Below are 19,291 nucleotides of genomic sequence, written 5' to 3' on the forward strand. Positions count from 1 at the left end.
GTGTCAGGCAAAAGGGGGCTGTAGGACACGCTGGAGTAATGCGAGAGAAGGGAATACCTGGCAGTGCAAAACCGAGCTCGAGGGGAAAGCCACACCAAGGGAGGCCTCTGAGTGACACCACAGACTGGGATCAGCACAGAAACAGAAAAACGGATCAAACCTACAACAGGTTTTGCTCCACCCTGGCTGGAGGAAGATGTAGGCCCCCACCTGTGACATCCCAGGGTCTGGCAGCTGGGGGACACTTCCCTCTCTTTTTAATGTTCTTTTGTATCTAAATACAAATGAGTGGCCTCCTTTTGGCACCACAGTTTGAAACTACCTATTTCATATTCTAATGGATTAATTTTTTTCAGGATACAAGAAGCATGTACAGCAAACTTGAAGGCTGTGTGCCTTCAAAAAGCAGCTTTTCATGTTTCAGGCTTCCGTTTTGCTTTTTGTCAGTTTTGGGAAACACTGGTGATGCTGATACAGCCTGCATCTTAACTCAAAAGGGAACAAAGCATCTCTCATTAAAAACAACTCTTGGTTAGAAGGGAAATAAGGCATTTAATGTATCTTCAGCTGAAACAAAGGTGCCAAGATGCAGTGGTAGGCAATGGAAAAAAGTAACCAAAAAGAATACATTGCTCCTTTACCCTTGGAAGCATACACCTCCCTCCCTGACTGCAGAAAAGAACAGAGGCAGGAGGGAATGGGGGCAGGATGAGAGCCAGAGTGGGAAATGGCACCCAGCATCTCTGAGACCACCCAGCACCAAGATCCTGCTGGGGAATGGCTTTGTAATGTCCAGAAGGGATGTTGCCAGGCCACTAAAAACCACTATTCATTGTGGCAAAAAGCATCATCTCCCACATTCAGAGAACAGCCTAGAAGGCATTTCATGTTTCAGACAGTGAAGGTGAGACTGGGCAGGAAAGTCCTGGGGGTCTGGGCAAGGACTTCTACAGAAGGACTCCCTGCAGATGCCCAGCACTTTGCCACATTTCCAGGGAAGAAGATTCCCTGGCCAGAGGAATGTTTAATATTTATTTTTTTTCTCTAATAATTAAAGACTATAAACAATAGAATGTTATACAGCAAAGAGGTCCTTACCTTGGGCTAAATGCAGGGTGCAGCCCTGAAAATCAGTTGAATTATTAAGAAGAGGTATTCATATTCTTCAGATTTTCTTGCCATTCATGTATAAAGCCTTTTGTGCTTCATACTTCAAAAATTTGCCTGGTCAGCTCACAATCATGTCAATGTCTTAAAAGTTTCGGATGAAGGAGAGGGAATCTGTTTCTAAAGATCTTCTAGGACTCCATTTCACTAATTGATCATAATCAAAGCTAACTGTAGTGGCCTCAAACTGTCCTAACTCTCATTTTACATGAAAGCCTGAATGCCCAACTCATCCATGTGTGCAAGGGAAGAGGAGCAGAAGTGGTGCTACCTGATTACTAGATTAAGTTGATATTCCTCTCATAGCCCCAATCCTTTAAACTGCACTAGTCTAGTGTAGACAAATACAGCCAGACATGAAACAGTGATGTGTTTCATTGAAAACAACAAATTCATAGGAGCGCTTTTTTCCTCTTTGCATTCTAGCTAATTTTTTGAGACTGGCCAATGCACATCTGCCCCAACCTACATACGTACATTTTTACAAGAATTACTAAGAGCAACTGTAAATGCACCACAACCCTCCATCCTCTACATACTCTGCTTCAAAAGTGCAGAACCACCGAGAGATTTGGTGCTGCTGAATGACCGGGTACCGCCGTCTGTTATCCTGCAAGTACAAACGTGGCTTTTCTGTGCAGTGTATATAGTGTGAGCTTCATGCAGCGACTGCTCGTCCGTATGACGTTTCAGCAGAAGCAAGTGCTGCTCTGTAAACAAACTCTGGCAGTTAGGGGGTGTTTTTCCATACACTAAACCTCCCTTTATCTGCATCTCTAGGAGGAAACACTCCAGTTAGTGGTAAAATGGGAAGCCTCACTGTAACTGGGACCGACATGCAAATGCTGTTCTCTTCGAGGGGCGATGCCACTGCCTGAATTAAGTCTTCTGAAACTACTTAACAGATCACACAATTTCAGACACACAGGTCTGTAGTGAAAATTAGTAAATATTGTGCTGGAATGGCTGAAAGATTGCACTACATGCCAACCACCCGTAGTTACATTTAACTGGAAGGTCATGGGACAGTCACATAATGTGCAATTATTTTAAACCACATGATTAAAAGCAGTGTCCATAGAATTCTGGTCACTTTGAGGGGTTTTACAAACACTGGCAAAGAACTGTCCCTCCCACTCACAGTCATGTCTCTGTAAGCTACAAAATACTCCAGTAAGGATGGAAGCCAGAGAGGAGGAAAGCCAGAACTCATCTGTTAGTGATGCTAGAGACTCACGCTTATCTTTCTTGTTATAAATTGGCAGCATCCCTGTAAAACACTTCCAGTTCCGTCTTTGAAACGAGTGTTTGTTGGGAAATTCTAATGTCCAAAGCAGCATAGCAACGTGTATCTCCCTCCTGCCCATCGCCATCACACTACAGTGCAAGCTTGTAAAATAACCACGACCATTTCCTATAGAATACGGAAAATACATTGTTTTTCAAAATTAAGGATCTAAATGTTTAAGAATTAACAGTGAAATTTACAGCAACTGGGGAAAATTATTATCACTAGGTATCAAAATTTTTCATTAATCCTTTATTTTTATCCCCCAGGTCTGTTTAGAAAAAGGTTCTCATTTTGGCGATGAAAGCAAACCTGGATTAAAACTGAAGGTGCTTCTTTTGATTTTACATTTCAGTTTCTTTCTTCCAGAATGTGTATGATGAACAAAAATATACATAAATCAGGATAAAATTGTTAAGGATGAAAAGAGAGGAAAAGATCACAAGACAAAATGTGGAGTGTGAGCTTAGGGCTCAAATCCATTTTTTAAAAATCAGGTTAATCTAGCTATTAAGATTGTTTTTAGGGCATCAGTCCAAATCCTTGTGTTAGGAAAGTTGAGTTTGCAGAATTTTCAGAGAAAACCTATGTTGAGGAAAGGACTTGCACTGAAAATGGTTAATGTGAATCACTGAGGAAGACATGCTGCCTCTTAAGGAATAACTTACAAAATAAAACTTTCTTCTCTCTCCAAGTTACACTCCAGAGTTGTGTATATTTAACCTAAAGCCCAGTCACCCCTTCTTTTTAGATTTGATGGTAGTAAGGAAGATACAGATATAGAGAAAGTACAGGTCTAGGAACAGAATTTTATTTGATTCTGGAAAGTATCATGCAACAAATCTCACTTTTTTTAATGATCCTTGCCCAGCTTTCAGATGACAATTAAAATTTACAAGTAAAAGAATGTGTAAGGTTAGCACCATAAGAGGAATAATAGCCTTCTCTTTACAACTCCATTTGATAGACAGTTATAAAAGAAAACAGTGGAAAAGAATAACAAACTAGGTGACCTTGCATTTTTATTGTCAACATCCTAGACACTTAAATCTAAACATCCAGATACCATGACTCTCCTAACATATCTAAATAATTCATGTTCAGCAAAACTTGCTCTGTACATTGAGAAATATTTGAAGTCTCAGATGGCAACTATCACAAAGTACCAGCTAATATGCACGGTAAAAATCTTAAAGGTCCAGAAAAAGAAAGGAAGCAACAGAAACCAAAGTGAGGAATTTGTCCCCCTTGCAGTCTTTTGCTGGTGTGGCTACCATAACTTGATGCAAAGATCAAAAAGATAAAAGGGATGTGTATTGGGTCTGTCTGGGATGGGTCAAATTTCCTAACATTACCCTAATTACATGGGCCAAATATCCAGACATACTTCATCTAAGGTCTCCCATTTCCTACCTGCAAGCAACTACAGGATTACACTAGACTTCAAAGTTTCTTTTTTTTTTTTCCTTACTTTTGTATTCCTTTTAAAACTTTGCTCCTTGTAGTTCTTATGGTAAGGTTTTCAAGATAGGGAGCGGTTTTACAACCCCTCCAATCTTTACTAACCAGGAATTCTAGTACAGGATTTAGGAGTTTTAAATGCCATATTACTTTGTGCGGTCTTCTTAAGGCAATGCAATAATTCCTTTGAAGTATCCTAGTTTTGCATTACAAATCAATACTAAGATTTCCTTCGTAGGCATCTCTAATTGCAATACACGTCAAATGATTTGAATTTTATTAAGCTATTAACCTTACTTGATTATTAAAAGAAGGGTTCAAAGTAAGATCATAAGGAAGATGCAACTTTTTGTCATAGTTTGGGAAATACATCTGTTGATTACTCCTATCTTCCAAGGTCACACGTGCGGACTTTTAACAGCAGTATTAAAGCAAACAGTTAAAATAATTGGTTTGTATCCAAATCACAGCGAAATCATTTACTTTAATCCCAAAGCAAAATGTGGTATAACCCAAACCAGCTGCTTTTTTCAGACCGGTAACCATCAGCATTAGAACACCTGTTGCAATAAATGCCGTTTTGACGCGGAGAGCCAACGTTAATGTTGAACTACCCAGAGGAGCCTTTGCAGCCATGAGCGCTACATCACTTCACCAGCGGGAGAGTAACGAGTCTCTGAACTTTTCTTTATCTTTCCTTTATTTATGCTTGGACTTCCAGCACTGCACATCAGATACCCAGCGTCTTAATCTGTCCTATGGACTTCAAAAATACAATGCTTTCTCAACTGTCCTTGCATTAACAAATCAGTCACATCCAACAAACCCTTCACTTGAGTAGTTATTTCTATCTAAAAATGCATCCCTCCTCTTAAGGATTTCAACTAATGCTTCTGGTTTATAAAAGATTAAGTGCAATCAGTTACACTGAAAGTTTATAATGCAGCTCTTGATTGTATTTTCTGTGCACGCATTTACATCAGGCACACAAGTTATATAAAATAGTTTGGAGTACAAAAATATGGTTATAACATAGGAGTACCAAGCATCACAGAATTAGAACAGGTTTATTACTGTAATACCGATTTATATACAGACCCCCAAATTAAGGATTTTTTAATTCTAAGTATTCTTCCCAAATTGACAACTGTAGTGTACACTCTAAAAAACTGCAAATTAACAACACAAATCTATTTTAACCCCTACATTGTCTATGCAGTCTGCACCAATTCTCTCTCTTGCACCCAAAAATGTATTATAAATAATTTTTCACAAAATGTCACGTATGTTTTATTGCACATTGTACATGCCAATATCTAAAAGAAAGGCTCAAACCTTTCGCTTGATGAGTAACTGTTTAAATACCTAGCATTTACCTGTGTTATGAATACTATTGCATTTTTCAGGCTCTAATCTTAACTGATAATTTAAAAGAAAAAAAGAACAGAAAATACGCCTTGACCTATATAGCCTTTGTGAAAGAAACAAGCTTTTAAAATTTTACTGATTTCTACTGTATAAAGTTATTAAAAACATCTGACCTAATTAAAAATCCTGTTTCAAAATTTGTGCATTTTTTACTATAAAATTAGGCATATAGCTGCTTGCATAATCGCATTTTCCTTCTGTTTTGCAGAATTAGGTGTTCCTGCGCCATACTGACTAAAAGATGGAGTTACGTAGGTTGTAGTGTGACCTACAGGAGTTAGTGTGTCAGTCTCCATCCTGCCGGTCTCCCCAGCGGTGGCAAGCAAGGAGCCCATCAGAACACCAGAACGGGTCGGTGTAAAAAGACATTGGGCATAAGTGGCCATCAAGCATCAAGGCCACGTATAGTTCTTGTTAAGCGGATCTCTAGACTACGGAATATGAGTAATTTATCATTAATATGTGGGCTTACTGTATGCTGCACTAAAATATGACTGCTAAACAAAGAGAATGATTCATGTATGACAGATATGTGCCAGCTGGTAAAAATGCCTCACTGGGTAAAAATCTGCATTTTGAGGGTTAAAACTCTGGCATGAACAAAAAGATTAAAAAGTCGATTGATCAAATGTTTTGCCAAGGGCTTCTAAAGCTATTAGCCATCAACAGCTCCAGAAAGGGATAAAACCAGCAAAACCAAACAACTAAAATTGCACTATTACAAAGAAACAAGTCCGTGAAAGGGAGTCACCAGCTGCAGTTAAGGGACAGCCACTTCAAGAAGCCGATTGTTTTTTCGCTTGCAAGTTGGGATGTTGCCGTTTTTCTGGCTGCCTTGTATGAACTTCACACACACTTTGTCTTGTCTGAACTGGACCAGAAACCTAGGAGAGGGAATAAGATACATTTTAGTTAAAGGTAGAAAAAAACCACATGAGGCGTAGAAGTCTTTTCCTGTTGGTTCTGAGCACCACTCCAGAAGAAATTTTCAGCTCTGTGTTGATAATAACGTTGGGGAATAAAAAAAAAAAAGCCATAGGTTATGGCGTGGTTTGTGTCTCCTTCAGGTAGTGTCTCTTAATTATTGCCTTTTGCCTGTAACTGTGGACCTTTTACAACGGTTAGTTTGCTATTCCTTTAGAAAGAAAGAAGAAACAGAATTTCTAATGTACCAGAAATACAGCAAAGATGATTTCCAACAGCTTCATCGTTGTCCAAAGGGACTTTTCTGTTTTCATGGAAGGAAGCTAAATACTTCCATAGCAGCATCACGAGCGCTGCTCTTCTGGTTTATGCTTAATTTAGCATATCTGGTATTTCAGCAGCTCTAATATTTCTAATCCTTAGTTAGCCTTTACAGCCCCCTACTCAGCAACTGGGAAAGTTCACTTCCTTCCCAGCAATCTCCAAATTTAGATATTTCCTACAGTCCAGGATAAATTAATCTGGATTTGACTCCTCACTTTTTACTGGAAGTGAGATTTCATTGAATGTGGAGAACTGCTTTAAAAAAAAACAACAACCCAACAGGCTCCTGTGGAGCCTCAAGCTTCTCACTGATCTGGATAGCAAGATTAAAAGCAATAAACAGGGCAGCGCTGCCTTTTGGCTCACATGCAGCGGGCTGCTGACCTAAAAAGTCCTTTGTAACACAGCACATTTTCCCTTTTAGCATCCTTAAAAAGTCCTCCAGCAGAGGCCAAAAACTTCAAAGAATTTGTTCTCGAGCCGGAAACCACAAATCAAGCTGACGGCAGAGCTCAGGGGAGGAAGTGGCCCCTGCCGCGCCGAGCTGCCCTTCAGTCCCGCTTTCCTGCTGCACAGCCCAGACGCTCAAAGATTAACTTGTTCGGAGCTCCCAGCCATGTAAGCACACAGAAAATGTGAGTAGGTCTTGTAGCCATCATCTCTTGTCACCAATGCTGCATTTTCCTAGACCCATTGTTCCAATATTATATATAAACAGTATGTCTTTTACTAGACATACCCCTGGATCAACAGCATTTTTGCTTATTCCAACTCTCTTCCCAAAAAGTAACGTACAGTAGTCAAAATAAGGCCACTTTTTCTCCTCGATCCCTGGTTGTGTTTGTACCTAAACTCTAGCAGGGAGAAGAGAGTACTGTTTCGCCATCAACAGAGATGGAACAGCTAACAATTTAAAATTATTTAGTCTGGACAAACTCAATAGCAATACACACTTGAATGTTTTTAGTCTGCAAGACAAGAAACAAAACCACATCCCAAAATGCAAGACTCCCAGAAAGCAGACTGTTTTCCAGACCTAAGGCAGGCAGGGAGTCCAGACTAGTGCAATGCATGCTTAAACTTTGTTTTAGTAGTTTATTCCTCTGTAGGCATCATTAAACTAGAGACTTACTGGGGACAGCCACACTCTTTTAGAGGCTAAACACACTCACCCTTCAGCAAATTAAATCACATCTGGTAACAGAAGAAAATCGTAATGTCATTTTCAAGGAAAGAGCAAAATTAGCCTTTAAATAAACCCACAAATCTGAACAGATACAAACTGTATTTGCCATCATGATTAGAATACAAGCAGTGCGGTGCAGCCAGATAAAAGGTTCAGTTTTTGCCTACAGAAATTTTATTTCACTACTGTTAGAGCATTTCAAATTTTCTTCTTTATTCAAAATTAAGAAACCCACCAAATCAACGCTACTGAAATGAGGGGGCTCTTCACACAACAAACTGAGCACATAACAATGGTGGACTAAGTGAGGGACTCTTACTCTTTAGGCTTTAAGAGTTCACACACACACACACACATTTTTACTCCGTGACTGTTAACACTACAAGTGCAGACCTTATTTAAGGCCAAAATATGAAACTCCTCCAAGCAGAAAGATATACTAATTTGAGATGCAAACTTTTTATCAAACAAAATTTTTTAAAAAACAGAAAACCCAAAACAGTAAGGGGTTCAAACAGCACCAGCAGGAATTTTTAAGAATACATTTTTCACCTTCACAATAGAGAAGGTAGAGCTTTCTAGACCTAGATTACTCGCCCCATCATTACATGCGTTTGGGGAGGAGCTTTTCATTCCATATTGGTTGTTTTCACTAGTACTTGGCACCTAGTCTCATCAATAAACACCTCATATGAATATGTGAGCTTTTCAGTCACACACAAAACGATTCTCGCAAATGTAGTATCTCTTAATTATTCCTACAGCAGCAATTGTGCTTCACAGCCCTGTTTGAAACTACCTTACGAAAAGCACACTTTCTCTAATGACTTGCAAGGAAATAAGAGCCAAAATGAATACTAGAAATGAATACACACTGAAAATGGGATCCTTATTTACAAGTATTCTGTCAAGAGAAAAGTAGTATTAGTTATACAACAGTGTTTTGTTTTTCTAACATTATATACTTGACTTTTTAACATGTTGCAGTGAAAGAAATGCACTGTTAAGCAAACAAAAAACATACTCATCAGATATCTCAATGTTGAGCTTCTGTTTGGTTTGGCTGAGAGTAGTGCGGTAAAGTTTAGTGGCCATTTCAATAAGGTGATCGCTGCTGAGCAGGAAATCTCCTTTACCAGCTGCTCCTGAACCCTGAAACAGAAAGGAAAGTAGTTAGGACTACCAAAACCTGGAATATGAAAATATTAAATGCCAGCCAAGCAGGAGGTTTTACAAGGAGTCTTCTCTTCCCAGCGTAATGGAACAATTGCCTTTTGTCTTGTAAATTAAATAGGGATGCAGCGCAATGAATAGGATCAAAATGCAATTCACTGTCAAATAAACTACAAACCTGTTGAGAAAGTTATAAACCCCTTCTGACCCTAAAGGAGGGTCACCTTCATTTCTCCTACAAAACCATAGGGTTTCTGTATCCCTCTTCTGGCTACGCTGCAGCAAGCTCACAATATTTTCAGAAAGGAAGAGAAACCAAATACCAACATCAGTGTTGGGATGAAGACAGTCAGTATGAGAAGACACTATATATGACGTTCCTCAAATCCATTTGATCTAGAATACAAATGCCAGCTTAATGATTCTAGCAGAGCAATGCTGACAGTGCAGTGAAGCAAATATAGCACTGAGCTAAGTTCTTTGGAACTGAGTAACCAAATTAGCTGTGCCATAACGTGGATTTCTTGGCATCCCATAAAGAAGAAATATTCTGCCAGTGTGTCAGGAGGAATTATATGAACAGCTAAAAAGGAAAACACCACCACAAGGTATTTGAACCACATTAAAGATCCTTTTTACAAATGGAAGACTTCCATCCTGACAAAGCTACAGTGAATATGAAGTTTGATTTTCACAAGCAAATAGGTGTCCATAATATAATAAATATTCTCATTTAGCTTCAGTAGTTCTAAATCAAAGCTTTTGCAGATATGGTAAAGTTCAATAAACTTCTAAACCCACAGGCAAATCACTACAATTTAACGTGCTACAAGATAATTAATAAATAATTTCTATATCACTGCGTGTAAAACAGCTATATTATTGTATTATAAAGTTACAGCCAACCTCCTTGAGGTGCACTGCAAAGAAGCCATCATTTTGGGAGCTCATGGACACCTTGGTAACATCTCCCAGTGGAACCTCTGACTTGATATTCCCAGATTTTTGATCCGCAAGCAGCACATTATTTTTGGTTAATAAGAAAATCCTGGATGTAGCCTGTGAAAATACAAAAATGCAAACCATTATCTACACAAAGAGAGAACTGGTCTTAATTGAGCACCTACGAAGACTACGAGCAGTTCATAGAGTTATTAAGCTCGGCCCACATTAGTAAACATGAACATTTGATGTTCAGTAAAAGCTGCAGATCAGTTAAAATCAGGTCAGATTTATTTGTGTCTAATTATAGATTGAGAAGCTTAGCCCATTTTAGCACACATGCCTAGGTATAAAACAGTTACTTTAATTGATAGCTTACAGTTATAAAATTCAGAAACTGAAACTCAGATACTATGCAAATCAAGATAACCTCATTTCTCATCCTCTACCAATACCCAAGAAAACCAATGTACCTTTTCAGTGATAGCTAATTCGGGACTAAGCCTCACTATTTACTGTTATTCACCAAAACTGTGTTGCAGAACAACACAAAACACGTAGGTATTTTCAGTGTTATGTTATCCTCCCTTTATCTATTGGAATTATTCTTTAGGAGGATAAGCATTCATTCATTTCAAATGAAAATATTTTTAAATCATGAATGTGTGTTCTTAAATTCATCTTAGAAAATAATGAGAGAAATGAGAACTTAATCTACATATAGCTTTTTCTCCTGTAAAATTTTAAATAATAGAATCTTGAGTATTATAATTAAAAAGTAGCTGTTTTAAGCACATACATAGAACCATGACTTTTTTTTTTTTTTTTTTAAATCTTGAGAGCTGTAGCCTATGCAAGTACAGGAAAGATATTGTCTTCATTTAATTAGTTTCTTCTAAACCGCAAAATTAACTTGGTATCAACAACAGGCAACCTAATTTCACTCCTACAAATGCATAAATGATGTCTACTGCTTCTAATGTTTAGACATCTATAGTGAAAACAATTACATTTACTAAGGGAGGATAATGCTTCCTGTTTTAATAAGTATCATTTAAATGCAAAACAAGTTCTGTGCTGGCAGAATAAAAAAGTACCCAGCATATTTAACAGCTTTATTCAAATGATAGAAGAAACATGCCTCTTCATTCCAAAAAGCTCTTGATATCAATCAGAAGAGAGGTCACTCACAATTTTAAAAGATAATAACATGATAATCAGGAGCTTGAACAACATTGTGAACCTTGAAAGGTTAAGTTTTCTAAATACTTGAACAAGAACGATGTTCTCTAAATATTTATTTTCTTCAATTTGCAAATAAAAGATCTAAGTTTGGTACAGAGACTACATTTAGTTGTGAATCAATGCAGTCTGTTACTAGTTAAGGAGATGCCATTTTTATTTGGAAAAGTTTCTGAAAACGACAAACACAAGATTTTAGCAATCTTTACTTACATTTAAAACAGCTGTTTAAAATCACTAATTTACATAAATCCAACATTTCCAGTCTTGCCCTTAAAAAAAAAAGGCATTTTTAAAAATCCTCAGACTACTACATGGCAGAAATGAAGTTTCCCCTCTCACTTTATTTATAACACAAATTATCTACCCTTCTGGATAAAGCAATTCCATTTTATTACCTTCCCATTAGCTCTATTGATCTTATTCACAACTTCTGCAATAATGATCTTTTCATCCACAGCATCTTTAAGTTTTTTGTACTTGGGGTTCTTGCTGATTTCCAAGTAAGCCCCTTGGAACGGCTGCCCAACACTGCCCAACAAAAAGACAAGGAAAACAAGAGTTAAATATGAATCTTGGGGAAGAAGCAAACGTCCTGAAACCGCCACGTTCTGCTTCAGGCTTTGTGGAGCCAGGAGATGCATGAAATACCATTTTTGGTGACTCTCTACTGCCCGAAGCTTTCTTAAGCTTTGATACACTCTCTGCCAAGGAGAGTCCTTTGCTGCTTCATTTTTAGCAACATAATACTCTACACAACCCAGAAACCTCTACTCACTATTTCTACCTAGTTCAACCAACAACAACGCAAAATAATTTCCTATTGTCTAACAGAATAATTAGAACAATAAACACATGACTGAATGCAAACGGGGCTCTTAACGTGGTGCGTGTTTATGCCGCGTAATTGCCCTCTGTCCTGCTGAGCAGCTGGGAGCGGCAGCGCCCCGCACGCTGCCCCGAGACCCTTCAGATCGGTGCCACCACTGACTCAGTGCCGTGGCGTCGGCGCTAACCCGGGCCATGCAGGCATGCTCTGTCAGATGAAAAATAGCTTGGGAATTGCTACAGAGTCATGTGGATATATGTCCCAGCACGTTATCCTGGGGAAATGGAGAAAGGAAGAAGGCTAAAAACCAGTATGTGTATTAGACACGGACCCTTGTGTACATTTACAGCACAGTGATGGTGAATAAAGAGAAATGTATCACCAAAGACATTAATAGGAATTATTTTTTTTTGCTTGCTCTGAAAACATTTGCCAATTAAATGGGCCAAATTTCTATGGCTATCAGACACAAGTACATGCTTGCATATGCAATCAGTTTTGATTTTAAATCACCCAATAACAGTCTCTATGAAGGCAAGAAATAAAACTTCAGTAGCACTGACACCTTTGCATTTCACAGTATTTCAGAGTGACAGACAAGAGCTTGCCTTCAAGATCTACTGTTGTTAAATGTGTACCAGCTCTTTGTCAAGACTTGTTGCACTTGCAAATCACCCTGTCTTTATCGACCTCAGGGTTATACAGTAAGAGCTTCGATATCAGGTAAGAATTGGTGAATACAGTTGCTGCTTGCTTTGTTTGGAAATCACTTTAATCACTTTGATTAAATTACAGTCAAAGTACTAAATGCAAAGTATTGCCAAGACTAGAGCCCAAGAGGAATCAATATATTATGTGAAATAGCACTACCTTTGTAACTGCATCTCTGGCACACGGGGAGATGGGAGAGAAAAGGAAGGGTACTGGGATTTTAGTACTCACAAGAAGTCCCTCTCTGTTCTTAATTATATTATACACAGAAAGTTATCCACATCCTATGAATCATTATCATACTAACTAATCAGAAACTTTATACAGTAATTTCATCCACCCTTAGACCAATAAAAAAAAAAAAAAAAAAAACAACAGGAGCTAATCAGTTCTGAATACAAGACAAAAAGACATGGAAATGTTTCTGAGTGAGTGCAGGGTGGGGAAAGCATTCTAACTTTCTACCATGTTGGAGCTTTGTGTTGTTCTGTTTTTGTTAATTAGCATTATGAAACCGTAGTCACCAAACCAGTAGATTCCCTGTGGACTTTGTCCCGAATCAAACGATGATGACTTACAAGCTAAAACTGACATGAATCAACAGTTGCCCTCTATCACATATACTACTTAAGAATGTCTTGGATAAAAGTAACTCAGGTATATATTTTGCTGTATAATATTTCATTGTTCAGTCTTGGTGGAAAAAGTACCAAATCAGGGATATAAATAAAATTCCTTTCTTCCCAGGAGCTCTACACTGATCAGATGTATACTGACTCAAAGCAAAAAAACCTGCTTGCTCCTAGAAGAGTACAAAGGCAACATCCTTCTCTTTTTCCAGCAGCATAAAAAGACATCCCAAAGTAAATTAGGAACAAACCACAAGCTAACATATACAGACATTAAATAAATGATCTACTGAAGGGAAGAAAGAGAAACATATACTAAGCCCATTACAGGAAAAAAGGAAATGTCTCAATAAAAAAATGAAACAAAACAAACCGAATGAAACACAAACAACCAGTTTGTCCACGCATGGAACTGCTCTCATCAACTCTTGCAGATTCCTGTTTCTCTCTCTACTGAACCTTGCTTCTCGCTTTACAGTGCCTTGTTCCTGCTCAGCTCAAACCGTGGCTTGTAAAAGAAAACTCTCTTGAGATGGACAAGACTTTTGCTTTCAAGAAAAACACAATTTCTAAGCTCATAATCACATAAAAACTTCAATTTGACTTCTTTCAAGGACATCAGATCTCTATGTTGTCAGTTTTACTGAATGCATGCATGCAAAAAAAAAGTCATTCCTTAGGTAAAATCAGATACTACTACACTTTCTTGAGTAATGTTAGCTCTGCAGACAGCAATGACAAGAATTTATCAGTTTTTAAGAACTCAATAATCTGCAAAAGCAAAAGACTTATTCGCAGATTTCCCATTTTAAAAAAGTCTCAAAATAAAAAATAAAAAAACAAAAACAAATTTAAAAATGGAAATTAACTTCTAAGCATTTTTTTTAAAGTATTATTTCAAAAAGATATATATCTACGTATCTCTTAAATTAACTAGTCTTCGCATTAGAGCATTATGCTGAATGTACTAAGTGTGAACATAGGAGAGCTCCCTGGCACGCTTCAGCTGGGAGCGACATTGTCACTTACAGCCTTTCAGTTCATTCTACATTTACTGCTTGCAGGAATCAGCATGATGGAAACTAGGGGAAAGGGTGAGAGTTATTCCCTTCTACAAGTTCTCTAAACTTTTATGATGTGAACAGGTCATGGTGGGTTAGAACAACAAAACATCATGGCTTCTGGACAGAAGTGCTCAGTATCACAGGATTAGTGGGCTACAACAACATCTACGTTAGAAGTAAACTGAGATCAGTTTCCAGGATTGTAAAGTAAAATGATGAAAGGACATTGCCAAACAAGGAAAATGCCCTTTCTTCATTAAGATAAAAACCAAACTCTTGCTTGCTTTCCTAAATCTATGTAAGGATACTGAATTTATTGCTCACTAAAAGCAGCAGAATAAGTCATTACCTGGCTGGATATAAAGCCTTCTTGTCCTTGAAAAGTTCACTTGCTTCCAGTTTTTCTTCATATATAAGCTTCTGCTGATCTGTGAACTGGTCTCTGTACTTTTTACACTACAAAACATGATATATTAAGCAATACAAAAAGTTATCCTTCCAGATCTGATTTGAAGCAGCAGAACTAATGTTTGCTTATTGCTCAAGATGCACATTCTTCGTATACCTCTGAAGTGACTCAGCTCCTTCCTACATGCCACTGTAGCACAGTAACAAACAGGAGAGGTGCTTTTCTCCTCACCCATTCTAGATCTGAGTTACACCAAAACCAGTATCTAAAACATCTCATTTAAGCATGTTGCATTTGAACATGAGCTTCATCTATCAGATACCAGTCATTGCAAGACTATGCTTAAGAGGTTCGCGTAAATAAATATCTATATAGTTCCACAACTGTGGAAGTTTATGTATGCAGAGAGAAAGAACAAAACACAGCTGAGAGGACTGATTTTGCAGGGTCAGAAAGAACTGTTCCTTGGCAATTCACAGAAAACATAGCCCACAAGATCAGTAAAACGTCTCATCAGCATTTATACAGATTCTCTCTGTTCTCTCCCTCCAAAGATCCAAACCAAATTTCACCTAACCACAGTTCATAAGTAAAAAATTCCACCCGGTACGTCCAATGTTGGACTAAGAGCTAGTCCCAGTCCTGGCCATGGACACAAGTATTATAAGCTACCAATTAGCAGGCATGCTGCTTTACTACTGAGTTAAAAGCTGATGGCAGGAAGCAAGCCTCTCTCCCTAGCCCCAGAAAGGATTAGGCAGGATAGTTATACCCCTTTGCAGGCCAAAGAATGATCTTCTTCCAAAGAAATAAAATCATCCTGTCTGGAAGGGGAAGAAATAAGTCCTAAAAATAGGCCATTCATGAACGAAAGTACTGAAATCATGTGATGAAATTCTGTACAGACTGGACCAGAATGTGTCTTACCCTCCACAAATGAAAAATCCTCTTTAGTTCCTTGTGAGTTGAATCCAAGAAAAGGTAAGGTCTCACTGGCCAGTTTTTATCTATTGGTGATAAAGAAGGCATCTTATTCTTCATTTCCAGGAAGTATTTTTGCATCTGTGATAAAATTGAAGCAAGATGTTTTATTAATGTTCAAATACCAGAGTTACTGAAATAAGCAAGGAAAAGCAGATGCTCTGTGATTAAAAGCACAGTTACCAAACTGCAACTCTCATCTTTCATAAACCTGAATATGGATTTAAAAATCCATGTATATCGAGAAATGCAGATTTAGATATTGTAGAAGTGTGGCAAATGCTTAGTACCACTGCCACATCTTCAGAACACTAGGACTATCCTTTCTTTACAACATCAGAATATTTAAGTCATCAATTTTCCATATGTTTAACTTGGACATTTCCTTACAGGGACTATCAAGGCCGTAACACAGCTGTTACTTTTGCTAGAAAACGAAAATGTAAAACACAGAGAATGTACATATGCTTTGTATGGGTATATACATACAAGTCTCTGAAGGGTAAATTCATAAATTTTTCTTCCAGCATTGGCTCTGAAGAATTTCCTGTACTCTCTACGGACCTGAAAAGTTAAACAAACCCTCAAAGTGAACACAAGAATGAATTTGTTTGCACAGGTATTCATTTATAAGCTCTATGGCAGAAAATACTAAAAAAGCACATAAACATGCAAAGTGTTCCCTGAAATAGGAGCACAAACTGGGTACACTTAAAATATATGAACCAGACCATGGACCATGAGGTCAGAAAGTTACCTCGGCTGACCTGAGTACAGTCATCTGCAAATTTGATGGAGAATGTGAAATAATTCCCCTCTGAAAAGGCAAGCTACTCAAATATTGTTGAATTCACAGCATTAATCTTTTTTCATAGGCTTTTGCATAAAGTTGGACCGGAAAGAGTGAGGTATCATCAGTGATACATATTTTATTGTGTCTGAGTGACATTAAACTGATGTTAATTACTTCATTAACTCATTAACTCTTTCTGATTTTTCTCCTTTAAGATTCTTAATACATGGAGTTTTCTATAATAAAAAGGGATTATTTTTTTTCCAGAGCAGATTTATGCACGAAGAAAAACTCCTTTCACAGAAGCTATCTTCATTCCAAAAGGAAAATAAGGTTTTGGTTCTTGAGAAGAGCAGAGAATCAACACAAAGTTTGTTTCATGTCAGCAAGCTTGATATTTGCTCCTAACATTTATTTTAAATAAATAAATAAAGAAGTGATCACTGGGAACCATTTTTGCAGGTGATAGTAATTTTTAATACATTTGTAAATGCAAGTTTCAGAGTACTTGTTTTGCCCTTCATATTTCTATCAGTACTAATTAGAATAATATCTAGATTGCTCTATTCTGAAAACGCAATCTGAGAGCACAACCGGTTTGCAGTTTTATGTGAAGCCCAGGCTCACATCAAGTTAGCTGAAACATCCCCCAACTTTTTTCAAACTTTGGCACAGACTGCAACACACCTGTTACAAGTTTTGAGCAAAAACCAGGGAAAACATAGTGGCTTTGCATAATTTACCCCAGAGCAAATTTAGTGGTTTTAGCTAACTCACTATGTGTTGCTGAGTTCACTGTAACCGGATAATAAAGGAAAACCCATAGAGGAAAAACCCACATCAGTTTGTAAGAAAAAGTTTGCTTGGCTTATCCTGGAACACCTTCTGGCCCATACTAAGTGTCATGCATTTTAAAATTAAACCAGCATTTTAAAAGCAAGAATCTATCACCATTCTGGGATTAAAAAACCCCCACAGATATATGGGTTTTGCTTAATTACAACATTAAAATGCATCAACAAAACTGAAAGCGTTCAGCTGTCATCATTCTACGAAAATACAGCACATAATTTTTCCTTCCTCACTTTATAAGAAAAATTATTAGAGTTCTTATTCAACTCATTTTATGTAAGGTTTAATGCTCTGTAATTAGTGTACATCCTTTATTTATTATTCAGGGATGGAAATTAACAGTCTCAAAAGCACTCCAGCCACAATCATCCCAAATCTCACCATATTCTCATAGACTCTCTTTAATGATGTTGCTTTGTATTATTCTTCATGAGCTGCAAGGTGTGTAAATTAATTTGGAACAAAGGGACTAATATATGCCCACACATCTTATTGGTGCTGCAGGGAAGCTGCAAAGCAAGCACTGAGAAATGCAAGCCGTTCCAGAAAAGCCTAAATCTGGAAAGTACCACAAATGCTACTAAAATCTAATTATCAGAAAATATTTAAAAAAAAAAAAAAAAAAAAGGAGGCAACTCCAGAATTAATGGTTTAATCTTGATCACTTGTATCAACTTTAAATCTTCACCTCCGTATGTCATAGGTGCAAGTACTTTGCCATCAGACAAATGAGAATTGTCTGTGATAGCAGTGATATATTGGAATCACAGACTATGTTCTTATTCAGAAAAATCTACGTGTTTCAGGTGAGATGGAAGTACCACTTACACTATTTAATAAATACACTGAAAAACCACACCACAGTCAGGCAGAAACATATTCCTGCTGTAATGTGCCTTAAAGGTTTTGGATTCATCAGTTTTCATTTAAATGCCGCTGTTTGATATAAAACAGCCTCTGAGTTCTCAGGAGGGACATATTATTTTAAAATCAAAAAAACAGACCCACTTTGGCAGTAGTACCTAAAGTGTGATTCTGATCTGCAGAACAACTTCTTAAAATGGCTTCTTTGTATTTCCAGCTCTGGTTTCCATGTATGTATTGTAATGGGGTTTTTTATATACATAATATACATACATCATAGATAATGATATGTTTTGTAACTATTTTTCCCACTTCATCATTGTTAGAATTAGTATTAGAATATGAGAGCTGCGCTTTACTCTGCATTATCAAGCAAATTGTTCCATTTTATACTTCCGTAGTCTACAATATCCCTATTAGCAAGAGAGACAGCAGCCAAACAAAACTGATTTCAATTTGCACAGTTCTTCTGGACTGCATCAATAAAACTACATCTGAGAACTGTGTCATGTAAGTCATTTGGGCAGAGACCTTAAATATCTCAAGATGCCATTTTCATAGTCTATTTACAGAGCAGAACTACATTTTTTCAGATTACAAATGTGTTTTCTTTTGCCAACCAGTCCTTGAAAGGAAGGGACAGGAAACAAGACTCTTGTATGTCTCAGTTTTTCTGGGAATTCATGGCTGCCACCAGCCATAGGTAGCTGCACGCAATGCCATGCCCTAAAGAGGCTTGATGGAAGCGGCAGGACGTTATCATTAGCTTCACACCATGTCCTTGACACTGGGGTCAGGGGTCTAACGTGAGCAGCAGTGAGAGTCAAACAGCTCCACCCTACTTCCCATTCAAACACGCAGAGGTCACAATAAGAAAATACATCCTTGTAATCTTTCCAGTAGGATCTCTGCCAACGTAGGTCAGGTTTTTAAGTCAACCACCAGAACAGAGTCCCTTTATTCTGACATTGGTCTTTCACTTGAAAACTGAAATTCCTGATATGACAAAAAACACCTGATGCCT

At 37.7% G+C, this 19,291-nt stretch overlaps 1 protein-coding gene across 6 annotated transcripts in view; it reads right to left on the reverse strand.

Moving 5' to 3' along the window:
* Positions 1–4,598: 4,598 nt before the first annotated feature.
* MYO1B (myosin IB) overlaps positions 4,599–19,291 on the reverse strand; it is a 136,273-nt gene continuing 121,580 nt past the window's right edge. For all 6 annotated transcript variants that reach the window (XM_032995199.2, XM_032995200.2, XM_042808556.1 and 3 more), the window contains 7 exons: positions 16,248–16,322; positions 15,705–15,839; positions 14,718–14,824; positions 11,534–11,666; positions 9,858–10,010; positions 8,803–8,930; positions 4,599–6,228 (listed from right to left, as the gene is read on the reverse strand). In XM_032995199.2, the coding sequence (XP_032851090.2) occupies positions 6,105–6,228; positions 8,803–8,930; positions 9,858–10,010; positions 11,534–11,666; positions 14,718–14,824; positions 15,705–15,839; positions 16,248–16,322 (855 nt within the window). In that variant the 3' untranslated portion in view covers positions 4,599–6,104. The remainder of the gene's footprint in view (positions 6,229–8,802; positions 8,931–9,857; positions 10,011–11,533; positions 11,667–14,717; positions 14,825–15,704; positions 15,840–16,247; positions 16,323–19,291) is intronic.

The sequence above is a fragment of the Tyto alba genome, unplaced genomic scaffold (assembly GCF_018691265.1).
Source record: "Tyto alba isolate M040663 unplaced genomic scaffold, T.alba_DEE_v4.0 Super-Scaffold_7, whole genome shotgun sequence".
In the NCBI taxonomy this organism is placed as follows: Eukaryota; Metazoa; Chordata; class Aves; order Strigiformes; family Tytonidae; genus Tyto; species Tyto alba.